General features: G+C 44.2%; 1 protein-coding gene across 3 annotated transcripts; it reads right to left on the reverse strand.

The window, feature by feature from the left end:
• Nucleotides 1-227: 227 nt before the first annotated feature.
• On the reverse strand, nucleotides 228-22244 carry IHO1 (interactor of HORMAD1 1). Of its 3 annotated transcripts, none has more exons than XM_019620164.2 (7): nucleotides 19093-22244; nucleotides 12306-12462; nucleotides 10907-11064; nucleotides 9087-9135; nucleotides 8351-8438; nucleotides 3091-3194; nucleotides 228-2585 (listed from the first exon to the last, which is right to left on the reverse strand). In XM_019620164.2, exons 1-7 carry the CDS (start codon nucleotides 19146-19148, stop codon nucleotides 1344-1346), a joined length of 1854 nt encoding a protein of 617 aa, XP_019475709.2. In that variant the 5' UTR covers nucleotides 19149-22244; the 3' UTR covers nucleotides 228-1343. The 3 variants fall into 3 exon arrangements, with proteins under 3 accessions (XP_019475709.2, XP_085091577.1, XP_010716899.2); XM_085235451.1 differs by lacking the exon at nucleotides 19093-22244 and adding an exon at nucleotides 15443-15896; XM_010718597.3 differs by lacking the exon at nucleotides 19093-22244 and having other exon boundaries at nucleotides 12306-15023.
• Nucleotides 22245-22328: the final 84 nt, after the last annotated feature.

A 22328-nucleotide genomic window follows, 5' to 3' on the forward strand; every position in this document is an offset into this window, starting at 1 on the left:
AATGGAGAGCACCAAGTCCTCCTATCCCCAAAATGCAGTGAGAACCTCAGCCCCCCCGCAGCGGGTTTCACCCACTGCAAATTGCTGCACTCTTGGGAGAGCAGCTGCAGAAGGGAAATGTAAAAGGAAGAAGGGCTGTGGGCAGCTGTCACGCTGTCTGTTCACGTGCTGAAATGGGATATCACCTCTCCTGAAAAAAAAAGCAACCAGTAGCGAGAAATGAGACATTTGCAAAGAAACAACGTGTTTATTAAAGCTGGGCAAACGATCCCAGCCTTCCCCTGCAGGATGAGAGCACTGCGCCATGTGGGTTTGTGGCAATAGACCGCTTCTGTCAATATTGAAACGCTTGTTTCACCAGCAGCAGCTCAGATCAAAGATCAAAAGGGCAAAAACATTTGAAGCTGTGGAAACAGATCCACGGCTGGTGACCCAGCGAGATCTGCTCTGTTTGCTCCTGGGGCTGCCGAGGGCTCGAGCTATTTATCCCAGGCTGGTGGTGAGGTGGCCCCTCCTCACTCAACATCTGCACAGCTGGGATGATCCTGAGCCAAAGAACTACATCTAAAGGATGAGAAATATCCATCAGTTACTGAAGGTGTTGAATTTCGACTTTGCTTCTTTGGGCTTCTGTCTGAGAGCCATCCTTGACAAGTTTAAGATGGACACGTCCTTTATTCATGAAGAGAGACATGAGACTACTATGGTAGAAACTAAACAACATCCTGAATTTCCTGAAACAAAGTTCAGCCTCAAGGGAGAAGCACAGCAGTCCATGCACTGGGTTGCTGGGACTTTGCTTTCCTCAGCCGAGCCCGTATCCACCCAAAGCTCAGAAACAGCTCTTGGGGCAAACCTTAACCTTACCAAAACCAGTCAGAAAAAGATCCCTACTTTCTAGGGAGCCAAAAGTCAGAACTTTCAGACATGCAAACCAAAACAGAGACTACGAGTAAGAGAGGAGTGAAAGCCTCCAGCTACAAAGATGTTATTAGAGGTGTAGGGCTGAAAGTCTCAGCCGAGTGCAGGCACTTCTCTGCTGCACGAACACAACAGTAAGCAGAGCCCGGGGCACTTCTGGTGGGGGGTAAAATAACTCAGGCCCACGCAGCTTTCCAAGCCTCAGATCCTACGCTGTCCCTGAAGATGGATCTGAGCAGGCAGTGACATGCTTGGGTGCCAGGCAGGAGCCCTGCCTGTTTTCAAGGGGCTGTGCTCACACTCAGCCCTTCTCAGCAGTCCCAACAGGAGCTCCCAATATCAGCTGTAGGAGACTAAGCAGGAGGAATAAGCAGCAGCAGAGACAGCCATGTCTGCACTGGAGGCTCTGAAAACGAAACCCCTCAATCTGAATAATCACTATCAAAAACTAAGGAGCAACATTCTGTGCCCTGCACATTGCCAGGACACGGGTTGGTGGAGCCTGTGGAACAGCTCGCCTGCTTTTCACCTGTTCTGCACAGGGAGAACAGACTCTCCTGGGGAGAGGAATCCCAGAAATCCCTTCTCACACTGGAGAGTATCACTCTTTTTTTGTTTTCCAAACTTCTCTTTCTTTGGTCTTCAAGTTGGAGAATGCTTTTTTTGGAGCACGGCACTGGCAGGAAACTCCTTGTAAGCCTGGGCTGAGCACTGCTGAGCATCTGTTGATGGGGAGCTGCAGGAATTGGGTTAGAGCTTGCTAAACTGAGAGCAACTGTGTATCTGGGAAAGCAATTTTTTCTTGTGCTTCCCAACCCGATAATCCTCTTTGCTCTTACTTGCTTCAGCCCACCATCAGCACACCTGGCGAGCTCCCCTTTTCTCTTGCTGGGGTATGTTTTCTTCCTCTCCATTACTTTATTCCAGGCGATCCTTCCCAGCTTCAGCTTTGCCTTGTTCCCTACAGCTGTGTTCTCCAGCTCCTGATCTGTGGACGAGCTCCCATCTCTTTGCCCAGACATGTTGCTTTGCACGAAGAGATGGCACGCTTGAGGCTGCCTCTGTTGTGATGGTGTCACGGGTTTAAATCCTCCGGTACCTCTGCGGATTGCCTTCCTCAGAGGAGTGACTGGGGATATCTCCTGCAGTACGGGAATGTGCTTTTTCTGACCGTCCCCCAGAAACTGGCTGTTAGCACTGCACGCACACGGTTGGTGAGAGCAGCTCTGCGCTACCAAAGCAGATTCCACCTCCCCACCATACACAGCTGTAGCAACGGGGCTGACTTTGCTTTCAGAAGGTGTATTGAGTCCACCCTGAGGTGTCACGTCCCCAGTGACTCCGTGCTGCTTCCCTGCAGCAGACAGACCCAAGGAACTGCAGCCCCCCATACCATGGCAGCACGGCCAGTGTGCTTTCTGCTGACGTGGGGCACAGTCCTGGCATGTGCCAGGCGAGGTCTGAGAGGAGTTATCCACCATCCTGAGGGGGACTTTGGCACTGGTCACGAAGGTCTGCAGCTCAGCTAAGGCACTGGGGAGTTTCAGGGAGCGTAATTCTTCACACAGCTTCAGGTGGTGGTCACTGAGCTGAGCTGGCAGTGATTCCAGACCCTCCTTCAGCTGCAGGACACTGGATTTCACATCCGAAATCTCCACATCTTTCTGGGGGAGCAGTGAGCAGAAGCAGTAAACAATGCATTACAAAGTACGATAATAGGATTCAAAGAGGAAACTTTGGTACCATGCATCAGTGAGACACTTTAAGTTAAGACCCAATCTTAGCGATTTGCATCGCTCTATGTAAGACGTATTTATTGTGACCCAAAAGTGGACATCACTGCACCACCTCCTCCAGCAAAGGCACATGACAGAGCAAGAAAACAGTGCTTCACCGTGTGCCTGCCACCACAGGGCACTGTTGGGCTCCCTTCTCTCTGACCACGATTCCATTAGTGCTGACAACACTGTGTACCGCCTCCTGGGTAAGCATCAGACAGTATGTGGTCCAGAATTTGCATTTTAATATGCTTTCCCCATTCATTACAATAGAAACGGTCTACTTTGTAATCCTCTGTCTAAGGACAATGTAATATTCAGTTAATATTTTGAAGAAATTGGAGAAATTCGAAATGAAGATTCAGAATAAAAGATTAATTTCCCCACTTACAGCCGCCAGTCTCCTCTCCATCTCCAGCAGAGCCTGCTCCATTTGGCTTTTGTCTTCCAGGGCTTTCAGCACCATGTCACTGTGACTTTGAAGAGCATCTTGCACTAAACAGGCAAATCAATAAAAAACACATTTGGTCTTTCATTTGTAAATGTGAATAAAGCACTATCAATACTATCGCTACTTCTGCCACGGCTTGGCATGAAATACTTCACTGTGCTATGCAACCACAGCTGAGCTCTCCCCAAGCACCAAACAATGAACAGTGGGGTATGTGCTTAATGCAAAGCATTTGAATTTATAAGATGCTGAGTACAGGCCAAATCTCATTTACTGTGTTCTATTAATATGGCAGCTGGAGATGAAAGGCTGCGTGAAGCTGGAACACTTGGTTAGCTCAGCGCAAGGAAGGCTGAGGTGAACAAAGATTGCACTGGGAGAGGGACCACAATGTGCCTGGTTTACAGCTTACATGGAGGGGGGAAGATCCTTAGCAATCTTACAGAATCATAGAATCATTCAGGTTGGGAGACCTCTGTGACCATCCAGTCCAACTGTCCGCCCATCACCAATGCTGCCCACTAACCATGTCCTTAGGTAACACATCTCCCCTTCCCTTGATCCCCTCCAGGGACAGTGACTTCACCACTCCCTGTGCAGCCTGTGCCAGTGCATCTTTCTGGGAAGAAATTCTTCCTAATATCCAACCTGAAGTCTTCCTTTAAAACCATAAATGATGAAACAGAGGAAGAGATGCTCTCTAGCCATGTCTGCTCTTTCCTCTGAACAGCATAAGAAGGTGTGGATGCATGGCTAGGGCAGAGCGCTCACTGGTTCTCCCAAAACAGGATGCAGAGCCCTCCTAAAACAAAGTGTTCCCAAGCCAGCTGGGTGGGATAACCAAAACTCAGGTTTGGTTATCCTGGAATGCTGCAGTGTGCCCAAGAAAAAGATCAGTGCAGAGCGATGTTCCAACAAGTGGCTGCAAGAGCTCTGCAGTTAATTAATCCTCTTTTCCTTCAGATCCAATATGTTTGATTGACTGTGGTGTCTGCAGAGCTGAGAGCCCTGCTGAAGAGGTTCCTGCACGTGGTGTATTTATCTCAGCTCCTCAGGGCAGCTCCTCTCACCCCAGGGATGCTGTTCCCCCGCTGCAGCACCGCACGGTGCTCGGCATCACTTCTCCTCCTGCCCTGCTATTTTCATCAAGCTCACGGGAACTTAATTATCTTGGTGGCTCTGCCCTTCTGTCAAACTCGTGATGGAATTGGCCAGAGTTAAAAACTATTAAGGAGAGACAGGCAGAAGGGATTGTACACGCTTAGTTTCCATGAAAAAACAGAGACTTTTGAAAAGGTACATTTGGAAGGGAGAAAGAATGAGATGTGAGCAATTATGGGCTGGCGGGTTTGTTCTGCTGCCCAAGGTTTTAACTAGACTTAAAGGAAAGAGCAGCCAAAGATATGGAGGAAAATGGAACAAAACAGAACAAGAATTCATGAAAGGCAGATTGTGCCTGACTAATGCAATACCTGATGATAAGAGAGGTGAGTTGTTAGACAAAGGCAATGCAGTGGCCTTTGTGTAGATTCAAACAAAGCTTTTCATCAGAAATCATGTCATGAAAAAAGCTGAGAAAAACTGGAGAGTGGTGGCAGGAAGGGGCAAACTCATGGGCCAGTCCTGCAGGAACTTGCTACGGTGACCTGGATGCAGGCGAGGCGGTGGGCAGCCAGCAGGTGACACAAGGCTGTGTGCTGGGTCACAGAGCAGCGAGGTACGGCTTCTGGAATGGGTTTGTAATGATGGAAGAGGTGTTTCAGTGGCTCCTTTCAGAGTCTGCATCTCTCTGGTTAGACCCCAGTGCTACTTGCACTATGTTTCTGGGAGGCTGCTGGCCCCCTGTAGGCCTGCAGCCCCACCGAGGGGAGGAAGGCAGCAGCAGCTGGGCGAGGAAAGCCCCTCACGTCACTCCATCCCATTCCAGCTGTACACAAGGAAGGCTTACCTCAGCTTGCTGCTCTTCCCCATATGCTTTCTTTTAATTCTGAATTATTTTTCAGGCTTTCTGATTTCCCTCGTCTATCTGTTCTTCCTCATGGTATCCTTGGTTTAAAAATAGCGTTGCATCCTCCGGGCTTGTGATCTGCACATACGTTTGACTCAGCACAGCATGCTGCGGGCAGGCTCCCAGCAGCCTTTGGAACGCGCTCCATTTGTACATGTAGGAGTGTTCTGCAGAAAAACCTCAGTACAGAGGAGGGGCACTTTCCTCCCTCGCTGCCTTCCGCACCAAGGAGCGTTCAGACTTGTCAAACATTATTAAACACAACATAAATGAGTGTTGATCTACGCCGAGAAAAAAAAGGCATTGAGATGGCTGAGGTATATCAGATCAAGAATCCTGCTAGTCAAACCTCTTGGCTTTGAAAATGATCAAGAACAGCTGCCTCAGAGAAAGTCTTCTTCAAATAAATCCTGCAGTGGATGGTTATTGAATAACTCAATCACAGAGGAAAAATCTTTACTCGGTTAATGAGTGGATTATGCACGGGCTTGTGCCTCTCTTCAAGTATTTCACTCCAAGCCAAGCAGCTTTTTCCAACCTGGAATGTTGCTGTGGTTGGGTTTGCTGTACCATTGTCTTTGAATGCTGCTGGTTTGCATTAATAACATAAGGAATGTGAAATCTGTCAGGAGAGAGAATGCTGCAGGTCCTCAGGGTTGGCGGTAGGTGAACCCGCCCAGTAAGCCCACCCTGCTGCCCAGTGCTGGGTTTTGTCAGACATTTGCATTGGCTCGTCCTCTCTAAGGGAAATATTGCCCATTATTCACCATCTTTGCTGGCAGGAGGGGCAGATTGTCAGCAGTGTGCTCGCTGGGAAGATGCTAAGAAGTGTTGCAGAGGATACGGCTGTTGTGAGTTGTCACAGCTGGAACTGCCAGATACCAGAAAAGCAAGGCAGTTCAGAGGGGGCTGAGCTGTGAATATGAGGATTTGATATATATATATAGAAGAAAGCTTTGATATAAATGTGAGTATATAAATGAAAATGAGGAAAATAAAAAAAGAAAGGAGTTACAGCAGCTGAGACCAGAAAGAGCGAGCAAATGGTAAGCCAGCAAGTCAACCAGAGAAACTCTTTACAAGGCAGAACTGAGAACACAGGTCTGCTTCCTTCTTTTACATCCCAGTGCACAGCACACTGAGATGTGTAAGGAACAGAGCAGCTGTGCTTCTGTGAAAGCTGCTCAGGCAAATGCTATCTCACTGATGGTGCCAGACGCAGCTCTATCCGCTGTGCATGCACATATGAACAAATGCACCAAAGAGAACAGTTTTTATCTCAGTGCAAAGAGCGTGCTAGCACAACAGCATTTGGAAGGATATTTTGAAAAATATTTTCTGTTTTCTTCTCACACTGTGGCTATGTAGACTCTGCCAAATGTATGTGCTGCTCACTGCTGTAAATGAGGCCTGTGACACTCCTGAAATGCTTCTAATGAGAATGTACTTAATTTCAAGCGATTTCTTTACTTTGCAGTGTTGTTTGAATGCCCTGTTGTACAACCTGTGTCTCTGAAGAGAGCCTCGTCATCTTCTGCATTCAGCTCCTCACATCAAATCCTCCGCCACCAATTGCTTAACACCTCTACCATGTCACCCACATCCCACGGTGCTGTATCATCAACCACTGCCATTCAGTGCTTCATTGGCTCTGAATTTAGTTCTTTGTCAGCTGAGTTTAGGAATTTTAGATGGCCTTTTTGAAGGAATTACCTCAGCTGGGATCTTTTCAAGGCACAAGTGTGGGCATTTATGTGGTGGGAACTTAATTATCCATCAGCGTGACACCAGTCAAATGGGAGTGTTTATCAGCAATTAACCAGTGACAGATGAACCTCCCAGAAATATAAAAAGAACAACATTGTGGAGTGTGTGATGATTTTCATTATATATTCAACATTCTGCAGCATGATACATTACAGAAAGTGCCAATTTCTCTTTTCAATTGCTTTGAAAATCTAGCAGCAGGCACCTCTGGGAGGTTTCTCATTTCATTCAAGGCACAGTTATTTAAAATGGTTACGGAGAAAAAAACAGGGCAAAAAACAGATGAGCAAATGGCAGAGAGCAGGGGGACTCATGAACAATAGATTTAATTTTCAGTGCCATGACAACAATTTCTGTGCTAGAGGTGTATGAAATTAGGCAAAGTCCTGCCTCAGAGTGGACAAGCTGAGACACTGAAGCAACTAGGGGATGGGCAAACACAAATAGGAAGCTTGCTGTGCTGGCCAAAGCAGACAGATTCTTGCTTACACTGAGGTCCCACAAAGAGCACTGCCAAGCACAGCAAGGGAGTGTTCTTACTACCACAAGATTGATGTTTTGAACACACGTGCTACCACAGCCTTGTGAAAAATGCATCAGACTCCCCTCCTCTTGCCTGAGAGAGCTGTGTTGATTTAAAGGGCAACTGTCAAAGCTGTGAGTCTTAGAAGCCACAGTTTGCTGCACAGATAAGATTCGACTGCTTTTGTGAAGGTCTTTTCCACTGTACTCAAAAGGTATATCACACATTTTGTACATGTTTTGAAGCTGTTTCCTTGTTTTTGCATAGAGCACAGTCCTGACAAAAAATAATGACACAATTAAAAATTACTGCACTCTCAAAAGCTCAGATCTAAGTCAAATTAGAAACAATTTCAGCAGTCTCCCTCAATAAAGACTGCTGTGACTAGCTAATTGCTGTTCACAAGTATTTTACATTATTGGCTTTTCTGGGAGATCATCCTTTCATCACAGTGCAAGTGCACCTCATGACTTGCTTTTTACCTAAGAGGAACCAGAGAGAGAAAACTGCAAACTACAGTGAAAACTTGAGAAGTCCTTAAAACCTGGATGTGGAAACATACGATATAAGTATCAACAGTATTTTTAGTGAGTACTTCATTAGTGTATCAGATACAACCTAAAAAATGACCGAGAACACAAACCATAGAGGTGCCTTTATCTATACACATATAGTGTCTGACCATACAGCACCTAAACTCTTTGACAAAAGACAGCAGAGAAAAGGTAAGTATAACAAGAATGGAAAAACCAAACCCATGCTGTGACTAAGCCTTTCTTGGCTCTTCACCCTTACGAGGAGCAGCTGTGAATGGCATGAGTCGCCTATTTCAGCCCAGCTTGGAGACATTCAGTAGTTTGACTGTGCCCTCTGCTGTTAGCAGAAGCACAGAAAGGACTCACGTGTCTTGGAAATGGTCTCCAGGTGAACAGAAATTGATTTGTTTCTTGAATTGAACTCTTTTTCAGTATTGTCCAAGCATGCTTGCAGCTGCAAGAGTGAAGGTAAGTGAGAAAATTATATGCTGTCATTTATTTGTTTGCAAAAATACAGCCTTAAAAGCTACAGAATAGTGGGCAACTGTCACTTCAGTTTGTCCATCCACTGGTTGCAACCCCAAAAGAGACCTGGAATGGCTCAAAAGACAAATGAAAGATTGCAGAAGTCTTAAATTATTTTATGATAGAGATATTAATCTGTTAAAAAAAAAAAAAAACCCAAACACTAATGATAACAGTTAAATTATTTATAAAAAGGAGGGGGGAGAAGAGACTTTCACCTTCAGACTGTGAGACTACACTGGATTACTTGTTCCTGAGAGAGAGGTACTGTCTTGAGGCAGGAGGAAAGAAGCCTTTGTATTTGCAGACAGCCATTACAGCCTATTCTTGCTCCCAAACCCCAGAGAAATTCCATTGCAGGCTCTGAGACAAGGCCCTAAGGCCTGTAACCCTAAGGATTGGCCACAAAGAGCATGGTATGTGCAAAAAGGATTGACATTTGTTGATCTGAGTATTTGTGTGCTCACAGCAAACAGTAAGCTAAGTCAAATATCAGTGAAGAAAGTGAGAGAGAATGAATGTTGAGTAGCATTTCTAATTCTTCCTTCTCCTGAGCTCTGAATTTGAATTAACTTACCCCTTGAAGCCTGTCGTTGATGCTGGAAATAAAGGTGCTTAACACTTCTCTAAAATGGAAAAAAAACAAAAACAGAACAGTTTATACTTGCTGTGTTTCTGGCTTTTAAGGTAGACGTGTAAGTTACTGAAGTAGTCAGAAATTGAAAATATCACAGTAAAAAGAAGTTTATATATATATATATATATATATATATATATATACACACACACATATACATCACACACATGTATATACTTTTTTTTTTTTTTTAAACTCTCCTGATCTTGGCCTAGCATTTCTTCCTCTCCTGGAAGTTCCAGGCATGTTTGCACAGCTGCACGTTGGCTGCTGGGTGCTATTGCTGTGCTGGCTGGTCCAGAAGGACCCAGTCTAGGTGGAGGTGACGTGCCAGTTGCTGAGATACATACATATTATATTTGGGCTAAAATAGCTGTGGGGGGAAATAGGGAAAAGCTGCAGCATCAAGAAAGGAAGAACATACAGCACAAATCCTTTTCTCTTGAGATTACGCCCGTGGTTTCTGTTATCCATCCTTTGGAGTGCAGTGAGCCTATCAAGAACCAGGCTATATTCATGATTAACCTATCAAGCCAAAATGCACGGACTGTTGCTAAGCACAGTGCTAGCCTATTTCCTCTCTGGAGTTTTGGGTCATTTTAAATTGATCATTTAGTCATCCAAATTACAGCGATCAAAAAGGTGGAGGCCAGGTAGAGTGTAACAGTGAGAAGTAGGCAAGGCTGCTGGAATTCTTTTCAGCTTTATGAAAAGAATAAGTTCGTTTTGATCATCAGACGTGCAGGAGATACAAATGGATAAATGATATATATATATATTTTTTTTTTAGAGATAATACAGTTATTTCTATAAGCATGCTTCAAATCTGAGAATGCATCTGTAGTATGGAAAGAAGCATAATTAATTTAAAGAAGAAATAGAGGATAATTAAGATTTCTGTCAAAACATTTAAAAATGTATGTTAATTCCTCACAATTTGGTTACAAATACAAAAATCCTCCACTTTTCCAATAAGCACCAGAGCATCACATTTTATCAGAGTATCAGAATCGGTGCCTGTTGCAGAAGAGAAAGAGATGTGCAGTCTGATCTGATTAAAGGCTTTTAACAAAAATGTGTTTCACTTTGAATGTTACTTTACAGAATGTACAGAATGAAGAATTATTTATGCGTGCGCTGGGGAGCTTGCCATCTTTCATTTCTGAGATTGAAAATACTGGCTTAATCCTTAAGTCCTAGAGGTCTGACAGCTACATTTAATTCTTAATGCTTGACAGAGGGCTCATCATCAAATCACACGTCTGTTATAAAAACACACATAAAAATCCTGTCTACAAGAAAAATTATAGGGATTTGTGCAGGTTTATGTTACAATCATCACATCTTCCTCTGCACACAAGTGTGCTTGCCATTCTTCTCACCTGTCTCAAAGGTAAATGTCACACCAGGAGTCCCTTTGATCAGTCCCAATACAGTCTATAAATTTTTTAGAACCACAGGCTTTCACAGAGAATCAAAACAGGAGGAGGAGAGAGAGAGGGGAAAAAAAAAAAACCCTGCTGCCTAGAGTAAGAAGACAAAGGTAAATTCAGGTTATAGTCTTGTTGTTCCTTGTGGCTTATGGCTGGAAGCGTTACACAACTCTCACTGCAAATAAACTCTATTCTCTTATCCTGCCACTCTTTGCAATGAGAGATTATCTAAAACCTGAAATATGCAGCTATGCCGTGTCTAACTTTTAAAGAGGAGCTGCAGGGAGTGATAACAGACTTCACAGAAAGTTTGCAGTGGGTACGTACCGATCGTATTTGTCCTTTATTTTGTTGTTATTCGCTTTGAAATTTTCCAGGACTCTCTTCCCTTGTCCTGCACCAAAATTAAGCAACCCTTTTTCTCTTGTATCTTCATCAAATAGCTGTGGTTTTGTTTGGTATTTGGTAAAAATACTGGGCTCGCTCTGTTGCACAAAAGAAAGAAAAAATGTTGAGGTTTAAAAAAAAATCAGAATGTTAATTAGCAAAAACGATTTGCGTACCAAGTACTTTTTAGAGGCATGGTTCACAGCGATTGGATGTTACACCATTGGATGAGGATGTTGAAGTATCTTGAGGTTATTGCTCGCTGAGTGTGCCCTGTTAGATGGACCCAATGGGTGGATGGTTGGACTGGATGATCTTAGCGGTCTTTTCTAACCTTAACGGTTTTATGATTGTGTGGCTCCCAGTAGAACTGAAACCCTGCTGAATTTCTTCAGACTTGGGCTTTTTCCTCATCCTGACTCTTTTCAGTTGATTGCAGTCATCAGATGCATTGGTATTTTTCCCTGTATGCTTAACACGTAGACTATAAAATGATTTCAGGGAGCTCCCTGTACATTAATCTACAGAAAATCCTATTGAATTTCCTGTAGGTGACAGCCTTTGCTGCCTAGCATCATCAGACTGTAGCTCAGTTTTTCACACGTTTCAATGCTCTTTCATCTTGAAGAGTGAATTTTCTTTCCTGCGTCTGATGAAAGGCTACGCAGTTAAAGGACAAGCTCTTCAGCAAAGTGCAGGGGACAGCGGATAGGATCTGGGACTGAATGGCTGCCTAGGGCTATGGAGCTGGCATGACTGTTTTTTTTTCTAATCTTTGCTCCCAGGTGTCTTTATTTGGATCTGGCACTATCTGCTAGTGGTGCAGGAGCTATTTTAGTGAGGCTGGTAACATCAGAAGCCACGTGCTACAGGAAGAACATTTTGAGCATAGAAGCTTTTCATCCACAAGCATTCAGAGATCTGCTGCAACAGTACTGAAAGGTAACTTTCTGTCAGTGGAACTGAACAGCTCTGAATACCTCTGTTGCTCTTGTGGAAAGCTAATCGTGATTAACACGGAATTGTTCAAAGAACAGATGACATATTCTACCTTACCCAGGGAGTCTAAAGACTAGCTTGAGACTAACTTCACATTATGTTGGTAATCAAAAAGAATCAAAGAAAATAATGCTTATCTCAATAATGATCGTTAATTAGAAATGATAGTTTTTTTTTTAGCTAACCGGGCTGCTGTCTAGTTGCTGTAAATATATACTCTTCTTACTGTATCAGAAGGTAACTGGGTTTGGCAGACATTAGTGCCTGTTTCAGTAGTCACTGCTAATTTTGGATGGTGGCTGTGTGCCTGGGCAGGGCTGAAGGAGGGAGCAAAACTCACGTCCTGGGAGTTGTGCTGGCCCAGCTGCATACCCAGCTCCAGCGGTGCTGCTGACTGCACATTCTCTGGGCAGAACTGGGAGCCGAAGAGCACCTGGGAGTCACTCAGACTTGAGTAGTCACTCAGAGCGCTGCTGCGGGCACAGAGCTTGTTCGGCCTGAAATGGAGTAGAGAGGCTTGTGAATATGAATAGCAAATAAATAGGCAGTGTATGGCCGGACACGTTGATTTGATTGTTAGAAATATTTCAAATGTAATGACACTACTCAGAGGATGTATTGCTGCCTTTGGTGCTCTTTCTCCGTAGCAGTAGATGAAATCCGTTCTTCCACTCCTTCCAGCTGTGTCACTGTGCAAAGACTTACCCCAGCCTGCCCACGAGAACAAAAATCTCACCATATAACATATCCTAAAATGGGTCAAGGAAGAAACAAACTGAATTAGTTCAAAGCAAAATGTTTGCTAATAAATCACAAAGGCTTTCTTCTGATCAAGCCTGGCAAAACAAGGATAAGTGAACTGAGAATTACAAATCAAAATTAACGATGTAGGCTCTTAAGCAGGGTTTTCCTTCTATATCAAATCGTATAACCAAAGGAAAAAAAGAACAGGAGACTAATTTTTGTTTCTAACAAAAGATCATCACCCCAGCATTTATTAGCAGTGACGTCTTCAGTTAATCTCCACTTTTGGAAGGAGCCCAAACATCATACATACAACAGAGAGAGCGTTTACTGGGAGTCTGCTCAGCCTCCTCCATATAGCAGTGTTGGTGACAATATCATCTTAATGCTTTTGGCTTTGAGCTCACTGTGTACTCTGAGCTGCAGGACTTTGGCTGACAATGTAAGTATCACATCTCCTGCACTGTTTTTCTAAACCCATCCATCTTTTAGCCGAAAAAGCTCCGTCTTAGTTTGAGGAAGGGTTTTTTATGCTCTTTATATATTGACATTAAAGCACTTAGTTCCATAATCCCCTTTCAAAGTGTCTGGTACAACTGGAGCATGTCACATCCCGTAACCTGCTCCTCTGCTCAGTCCCTTTGCATTACCTAACGTCTGAATTACAAGATTCCAATACAAAGAGTTCTATTGCTGACATTTTGAGGAGCTCAGAGAACTTTATGAGCCGTGTAAGTCCCCAGGCTCACTCTGTGCTGATGCTATGACCAAAGAAGGCTATTGGCAGTCCTGAAGCCTCATTTTTCTGTTTTAAGTCTGCTCTCTTGGTGGTCAGTTTAGGAATGATGACACTTTTTGCAAACTGTGGGGGGAGATGAAACAGATGCCTCTTGGAGCACACTCACTCCCCTGAGCAGCGAAGTTCTTTCTCCCCTGCTTAGCACTGCTGGCAACGAATTTACTAACGAGGCCATCTGGACAAGGCATCAGCCTGACCACACGTGGCCCAGAACTCTCTGTGATGGTGAAATCAGACAACCACCTGACTGTTTCCTTCAGGATGCCTGAGCTTCGTGGATGCATGATCTGCTCTAAATATAAACCCTTCCTTATAAACAGCAAGAAAACATCCCAGCCATTTAATCCTGGTTAGCAGTCCCTCTTAGGTGATGCAGTAGTTTATCTCCGGAGGGCTTTCAGCCTTCTGCTAAAATGAGCCATTCCTGTGTTGTTTGTGCATTTGTGCCAGGAGTTCTCCTAAAGCACTACTGTATGCATTCAAAGGAAGAAAAGATTTAGATTTGTAAGATAGACACCATCACAAGCTCCTGTCGGCTCCAAAATTGCTAAATCGTACTCTATTGACCAATGGAATGGTTTCTTCTTCCCACCTAACTTGATGCAAGGTACTGTGACATTGGCAACCCCGACATTTGCTGTAATATGAGCATGACCTGAAAAATCTGCAGCACTCTGCATAGCTGGGGAGTCAGCTGGTCCTCTGCTGTCTCAGTTTCATTGCCACCAATGGGAATTCCTCCTCCCTATCCCAAAAAGATCCAACTTATCTTGAGGAGCTTCTTGCTTGTTCCCAAGCTGCAGTTAGCACATCCAAATACTTCAGCGTGGCCACACAGAACATATCGCCTTTCGTTTAAAGGTTCTGCCTTGCCCCAAAATAGCTGTCAGATGCAACACACAGAGACATGTAGCGTGCAGTAAATCTTCTCTTCTTATGTTCTCTAGATGTTTCTAGAATTGCCATGCCAAATCTTATAAATTGTCCTAGGCCTTATTGGTCTGTGAAAACAATTTTAACTCTGTTGTTGGGTCCAACGCCAAATGCTAAGAGTCAGCTGGAAAAGCAAAGAGTCTTCTACAGTTTCCAAAGCAACATTTATTTGTTGGATTGTATTTAGCCCTATCATCCACACCAAACCTGTGCCAATGTCCCTCCTCTTCTGCAGCTCTATGGGTGAAGCTCACTTATGCCTTCCTGACATATTTAAAGTGCACTGCTTTCCTGAAGAGATCTTTCTCTCCTGGTAGTAATCTCAAGTAGTATCAGTGCAGTACTATTCCTTTCCTCCTGCTTTCTCTCCAAAAACCTCCCTGCCCTTTCTGCTCCCTCTCATTTAGCGGCTAGGACTGCATCACAACAAATCCAACTGAAGAGCTGCGAGCTGCTTTTCACCTGCCCTTCCTCACAGCTTTAGTCTCTATCTGTAGGAACTGTCTCTATCTCTGCCCTGCTGCTGCTCTTGTCGTTACTTTTTGCAGCCTGCCAAAGTGTTGATCAAGCAACCAAGGATCAGCGTTTGCTTTGGGTGCAGAGGAGGGACTTCAGCATCCAGGGGGCTTGGAGGAGTTTAAATCAAGGAGGTTTAGCTGCTATTTCTGCTCCCAGCCATTTACCATCTCTGCTGGAGACTGCCAAAGCATAACATTATTTTTCTGTTCTCTATCCTTTGGAACTCAGTGACCTGCTTGCTGCAAATCATTTGTTTCATTTCTGCATTCATATCCTAACAGGAATTTCTACAAAGAGATTTTGGCAGTGGCCCCAACGCATTAACCACAACAGGATCCCTTACAGCCACTGCCTCCAGTTTCCAGGTATCAGGCTGAAAGTCTTCCTGCTCTTGCTTTAATTCTTCAAGGTCATTTTTACTTTCTATGAGCAACTCCATTATTCATTCCAACGTGATTCAATACCACCCAAACATTCCTCACCTTGGAAACCATGTCGGCTCTTTTGTCCTGAGCGAGGAGCCAGCAGGCAGAGATTGCTGCAGCACAGCCACGTTTACTTACACATTTATCCTTGGCCATATTAGGAATTAAACCTCTAGAGACAGTTTTTGTCCCCCAGTCTGAAGCTGTCTTCCGGTCTGTACAGTCCTGTAAGGCTCAGGATTTTTCTTGAGCCGCTCTCTCAGTCATTGTCTTATCTATCTCTGTCATTTTCTGCTAATTCTTGGACCTTAAGGTGACTTCAGAATTTGTGGTTCTGCTATATGGAATGGAATTTAATGAAATAATGGGTTGAATGATGCTGTTAAACTCAGAAGTCTTTTCTCAAAGCAGAAATGTGCCACGGAGAATAAATGGTACAAGTAGACTTCATGTTATAGCATCTTTTTTTAATTTAGTATTTCTCTTCAGTATTTTCATCATGTATTGGCCTTACCCACCCTCTGGCAGGCTTTCTGCTCCTGATGGCTTTTGAAATTGGTTTATTAGTAGTTATTATGCCTTTAGCAAGTTACTGCTTTTCACGTGGAACAAGAAAATTATGGTAACTTCAATTTAAAATTATAATACATTGCTTCCCATTTTTACATTTTTAATGCTCTTTAATTTCTTAAAGGGTTCCCTCTCATTTTCTTTACCGTGCTATTTAACCGTGTCAGTCTGGCGCTGGTCCTGCTCACTCTGCTCTGATAGCTGCTCTGCATTTGTTCTGTGTTTCAGCTCGAGGTCTAAATAATCTCTATTCCTCAGGCAAACCTACAGCCCTTTCTGCCACCCCTTTAAATTCCGTTCTAACAAGCTTATTTATTTCTACATCAGTGTCTTTTTGGAAATTAAACATTTCTGTAGTGGATTTTTGGCTCCCATGTCTCCTGCAGAGATGCTGACTCCAGTTCATTACTGTCACTTCTATGGTAGTGCAACAAGAATAATGGAGTAGTGCTCCAAACGAGGGCCTTGTGCCCAACCCAGGACCAAAGCAAGATGTGATTCTTCCCTGGGAGTTCTCTGGCTGGGCAGGTCTTAATGATGCTGAAAATCTGGTTTCAGCACTGTGAGTAACCAGTTGATAGAAGGCTAATTGAAGCATCGCTGCTTTTGTGACCACTGCGCTCAGATGCCCTGTGATTTTCCTCTGTGTGCCCTTCTGGCCAGGCAGTCAGCAGTGCAGCTCTAATGCGACACATTCCCTAATTGTGTCTGGCATTTCAGTCCCCCAAAATTGTGTTGTTTGTTGGTACACTTAAATTGACTCTTAGGTTTCTCCACAGCATAGCTGTCACTTTATCAGCATGACATCTTCTTACCTCCTCAAATAATTGGCACCCTGATATTACAGTGTCCAACTAGATAATCCTCCTTCTGATGAGTCTGTAGGATCTCTACTATGCCAATAGTCATATATAAGAACAGGTAGAGTGGGGACTTTGGCTCCCACATCCTATTTCTCAGGCTGCCTGCAGTTGCAGACGAGAACACACAGGCTTGATGGGTTATGAATCAAACCTCGAGCCCCCTGTCTGTTCTGAGGTGCAGGCAGAAAGGAAGCACAAGAGGTAACGGTGCAGAGCAGTGTTGGGCTTTTGCAGAAACTCTGTTGTGGCCTTATTACATCACTGGAGTCCTGCATTGCTCATGGACCTGGTGGCAGCTGCTCTCAGAAGTAACACTTTTCCTCAAATGTGCAAAGAACAAACACATTGAGGCATACCCTGTCAATATTATGTGCTGATTTTATGTTTCATCTTGGAAGCTTTCTGAAAGGCAGTACTATGCAATCTCTGTGTCATATCCTGCTGTAGTGAGAAAAGGATCTAGTAACAGGAGAAGTAAGCTGGGAGAAGTTATTAACACCTTTTCTCATATCTCAGTTTTGTGCACACACTCCTAACTTTTTTTTCCTTTAAAAGAAGTTAATTTGCCTTCTGAGTTCTCCTTTTAACTCCTCTAAAAGCTCAGCTTCGTTCTCAGTATTGTTTCATGCCCTACTTGACCCTCTCAACTCACTTGCCAAAAAAGTGGAATGCTGAGGAGCAGGTGTTAAAATCTCATCTGTATTTCAATCGTGTGTTATTAGATTAGTTAAGAGGGAAGGCTTTAATAAAAGCAGAGAAAAAAAAAATCACCTGCAGGTACCAAGAAGACAATAGAATGATGCAGTGCATATTTATAAAGGCTAAATCGTGACAGGTATAAACATACTTTTCTCTGAATTGGGTCCTCTTTGACCCCTGCATCTGTGCAAAACTCAATTAATTCATACCTATGTGACAAGTACTTTTATAATGGGGAAGGAACCTGCTATTATATTTTCATTATCATCCATCATCATTGTAACATCAGGCCACATTGGAGACACTATGACTAAAACTGTGAATTTGAACAGTTAGTTATATAAGTGGTTATTTAACTACCAGAGGATCAGAGGACAAAATTAATCAATTAGCTTCTCCAGAGTTAAACGAGGGATAAATCTGGCACTGTTTTTAAGCCAAGTGATGCAAAGTTTGATACTCTGCTGTTTATTAAAACAAAACAAAAAAAAAAAAGGCATGTTTTATGTGTTTGTTCTCTAGATGTTCAATGCAAATAATATTTGTTATTTCATTATATATTGTAGATGTGTGGAGTTATAGCTGCTCTTTGACTTCTACTGGGGAAAAAAATCATCCGTGTGTATAAATGCAGTATATGGAATAATTTTAGAATTACATAACACGTAATGATATTGCAAATCGTGATTCATTCTATCTATCTTCTATGCAAGGCAAGAAGGGAGCATTTAACTTATCTAATTAGACATGTTGCATAAGATAGGCCATAGGACTCTCCTGAATAAATTCCTGCTCAAAGCACAGAATAGCTTTCAGCAGAGCTTCCAGTGTTGATTTTAAAATTCCCTACAATGGTAAATCTATCACAGTACTTAGTAGGCTGAGAGTAATGTAGACATAAACAGAATCACAGAGTAGGTTAATTAGCCATAATTCAGCAGATCATGATTAACCACAGATTAATTTTAGGCATATTTCTTGTCATTCCTGCAGTCATTCCCTGATTGGCAGTACAGTGACCATGTAATTATGGCAGTTTCTCCAACAATTTCCAAAAGTAAGGAGCTATAACAAAAAAAAATAATGGTGGTACCTCCTGTTCCAGGTGATCCTGCTGGATCACCTCCTCGCTTATATCCCTTGCGAAGTTCCTGCCTGTTCCTATCCTAGGCCAAGCCAAGAGAACAGTCTGAAAGCCACCAAAAAGCTGGGCATAGGGCAGGCAGATGTTCCTCTTTCCATATTTCAGTCTATTACACCACGTTTGCAGGAGTATTCAACTCAGGTACTGTAGCCTGCTGCTCACCATGATCCCTCTGCTTATACATCTTGAATTCAAGTAAGTGGACCACTAAAATGTTTTTAATTTGAGTAAATGCTCTTAAACACTCAAAATGTTGCCAGTTCCGGGAATGCTGTATGTTAGCAGTGCAAGACCTCCAAACTATTTGGTACTCTGACCAATTACACATCAGGAAGGAGCTTTTTGGATTTATAACATTCTCATCATCTTAATTCCTGAGAGAGGCTGTTGTACTTAAAGGCTCTGATGGCTGCAGTGTGATGGGCACTTACCCAGAGGCTGTGGGAGTGCTGAGCATCTCCTTCATATTCCAGACGTTGAAATTCATATTTTTTTTCCCCCTCAAGATTAACTGTTAGGAAAAATGCAAGAGCTACTGATCTGCATACAGCCACCTGTGGGGCTGCTGGCTGCACTGCAATGGCAGCAGCCACCCTGCAGCCAGTGTGTTTTTGGGGCTGGGGTGAGGGATGCTTCCCCCAGGCTCTGTCCCCAGGAAACTCACGTACCGCCTGAGCTGGGGGCAGTTTGTGAGTGTCGCAGAGTTAAGGCTCCCTCGGGACACAGCACAGCTGCTGCAAGGGGAGCACGGCCCAGCGTGGGGCCTAGTGAGGCCTGGCCAACATGGCTGCCACGGCCAGTGTGGCTGCCGGAGCTGGGCCTGCAGACTCCGCACAGAGCTGGGTTCTCTCAGGCTGTCCCCACACAGGCGGGACCAACCCCAGCGCTGTGTGAAGGAGGTGCTTGAGCCTGGGGACCCTTGGCTGTCTATGCAGCACACTGGGGCGCTTTGTGCCCAAGGGCTGTGCAGTCTCCAGCGTCAACAGCACTCTCGGAAACGCAGAACGGCTTAATTTTACTTGCTAGTCTGACAGAAATAACCCATGATCTAAACGTGCCCTGCAGAAAGACTCTCAAATATGGTTTCTCTGGAATTTTTATGCTCCTCATCTTCAGGAATGGAAAATGGGCACGCTTGCTTGCCTATTTTTTCTCCCTTTAACTCAAGGCAATTTTAATGCCTGTTAAGCTGTTTGTTTGCAAGTTCTGAAGGTGCTCCATAAGCAACAAACAGCTGCAGAAATAAAGCTGCTTTTAATTTGAAGATAGATTAGAGGGGTTCATCACATCCCCTTCAAGCCCTTCTTGCCTGGAGAGAAGTTTTAGCATTAATACAGCCTGGAGCTCTCTCTGAGGTGTCAAAACAATAACTATGCTCTGTTTCCTTAACAAATCCTGAAGAACCAAAGGCTTGACTTAAAGAATTATGGACTTTTACCCTTCACAAACATTTTGGAGCAGCTCTGCTGCATTGTTTTTGCTCGTAACAACAAGGCTATGTCTGTATAAATAGCTCAAAGTTATCTCCATGACTTGTTAACTCTTGCCTGCGCGATGATTCAGTGGTAGGAAGCTTTTCTAGGACTGAAGCAGAGGCTGTGCTCCCACTGCAGTAGTATGATAGTCAACCACCTAAGAATGGAAGCGCAGCCTTCCTCCAGAGAGCACTGCTGCCGGGATATCCATGGTTATGGCGCCATTTGAGTAAAGGAAGGCTTTGGTCTGCTGCTGTGCTTTGTACAGCTTGGGTGTGCAGGCCAGTGCCCAGTGCTGCTATTTCTGTGTTGAGGTCCAATGTGGTCCTACATCACAAACAGTGTTTTTCCATCCTTTTATTGGAAAATCTAGAACTCCATTCATAGGAGCCCACAGAGCCTTCTACCCATTACAGCACTGTTATTTGGAAAGGATTTGCTGGCACTTTGTGCATGAGCTATAGGATTCAGTGCGTTATTTTAAGTTATTATGCAGAACTATTCGTGTTTCTGATATGGCTGGAGCTTTCTGGTTTGAGTGTCTACTGAATTTGTGGAATATGATAAATGAGATTTTGCATTCCTTCTCTCCTGACAACAGAAATAAATTTCTGTAAGAAAACACATTTTTTTAATTATAGGTTTGACAGCTAGCTCCAGTCCCAGTCTCCCTCATCCATAACGCAGCTCTGTGGAGATCAGAAGTGTTGCCAGGTGCTGGCTTGTAGAATTCCTTCTATCTGGAGTAACAGACTGTGCTTCTAGCATTAGGGAGTCCAGCCAGACACTTGAAGCCTTTCATTTAGTAAAAATTAGAAGAACATACCAGGAGATAGACAGCAATATATCTTGTATGTCCCTCAACTGTTTTTCTTCAATTTGTTAGCATTTCATTAGCAACTCACATGAGCTCTTAAACGAATAATGTGTCAGTCTTAAGCACCGTCAGGGTCAATATTTATTTTGCCTTTTTGCCTGAACATTTCTCCATCCATCCCAAGACATTCTTGGCTCTTGTCTTGGACACTTTCTTCCCCTCATTTGTTTGGGATCTTGCTCCAGTGCCCAAAAGTGGAGAGAGAAAAGAATGAGCAATCCAGACTTTTAGGAAAGGTCACAGATTCTTCTCAATTGAAACAGTCAAGTGGTGCTGCAGTCAGTGGATGCACCTCAGATTCTCCAGTCACATGCAGGAGACTTGGGTGCTAATGAAAGAGGCAAGCTGATTGTAGGGGAGCTGTAGAGCTGTTGGAAATGTCTCCGCAGTGGGGACACACAACAGCAAGGGGATAAGGTGCAGCTGGCATGGCCTTGCATTTGGAAAGGGCAGTTCCAAGCACCAGCACCCACTCTGCAGCCCGCCACATTGGAAGGGAATGCTGCAGAGGAGTGTCAGCCTGCTGGTGACTCAGTGCCTGATTTATTCTGTCCGCACCATGCTCCCATGGGATGAGTTCATTTATCAGGTCTGCGTTTCCAGTGCAACTCTGTGAGTTAGGGTTGTGCACGACAAAAGTTGTGGTGAGTGAAGTTCTTAGGGCCTCGGTGGCTTCTGGAAAGAGCTGGCAGGCTGTAGAGGGGTACCATACCTGTCCCAGCAAGGCATTTCAGGGGAGCATTGTGAAAGTGCAATTTGCTGCAATATTCACAGCAGTGTGCCAGAGCCCTGCATGTGCTGTGCTTGGAGCACAGGATTCCTCTTTCCAGCCCCCAGACCTCTCAGCACAGCACAAGTCACTAATCTTGTCCTGCTGATGGTGAGTCCCCCCAGCTGCTACACCTCAATCCCCAGTCTGGGGCCCCATGTTGATGCTGGCTCCAGCACAGGAGTGTTTCTATGGCAACTCCAGAGGTGAATGCAAGGATTCTTCAAGCAACGGAGGTACCGTCAGCCCAAGGATCCCAGGATATTCCTCCCAAAACACAGCAAGTGGCTCTTCTCTGAACCATGCCCAACTTTTTCCATGCAGTGCCCTGGTATGTGCACAGCCTGATGCAGCAGCAGCACACTGGCCATCCTTGCTGAAAGGTCAGGTGCTCACAATTGATATTTACCCCAGCCCATGAGATTTTTTCTAATGTCATCTCATTAAAAGACTGAATCTCTCGCCTGCATCTGTTCTGGCCTGTCTGTGCTTTAGAATGTGTGACTTTGCATGAAGCTAAAATCTATAACGCTCAAGCAAGCACTA

This window comes from Meleagris gallopavo, chromosome 14 (assembly GCF_905368555.1).
Source record: "Meleagris gallopavo chromosome 14, MGAL_WU_HG_1.1, whole genome shotgun sequence".
NCBI lineage: Eukaryota > Metazoa > Chordata > Aves > Galliformes > Phasianidae > Meleagris > Meleagris gallopavo.

What these genes read in the sequence shown, in the direction of transcription:
- IHO1 (XM_010718597.3), bottom strand. Translation starts at nt 12,704, where the DNA reads ATGGTGAGATTTTTGTTCTCGTGGGCAGGCTGGGGTAAGTCTTTGCAC. An exon ending in GGAGACCATTTCCAAGACAC is followed by an intron (nt 3,195 to 8,350) that starts GTGAGTCCTTTC and finishes TTGCCTGTTTAG; the next exon opens with TGCAAGATGCTCTTCAAAGT. An exon ending in TGGAGAGGAGACTGGCGGCT is followed by an intron (nt 2,586 to 3,090) that starts GTAAGTGGGGAA and finishes CTGCTCCCCCAG; the next exon opens with AAAGATGTGGAGATTTCGGA.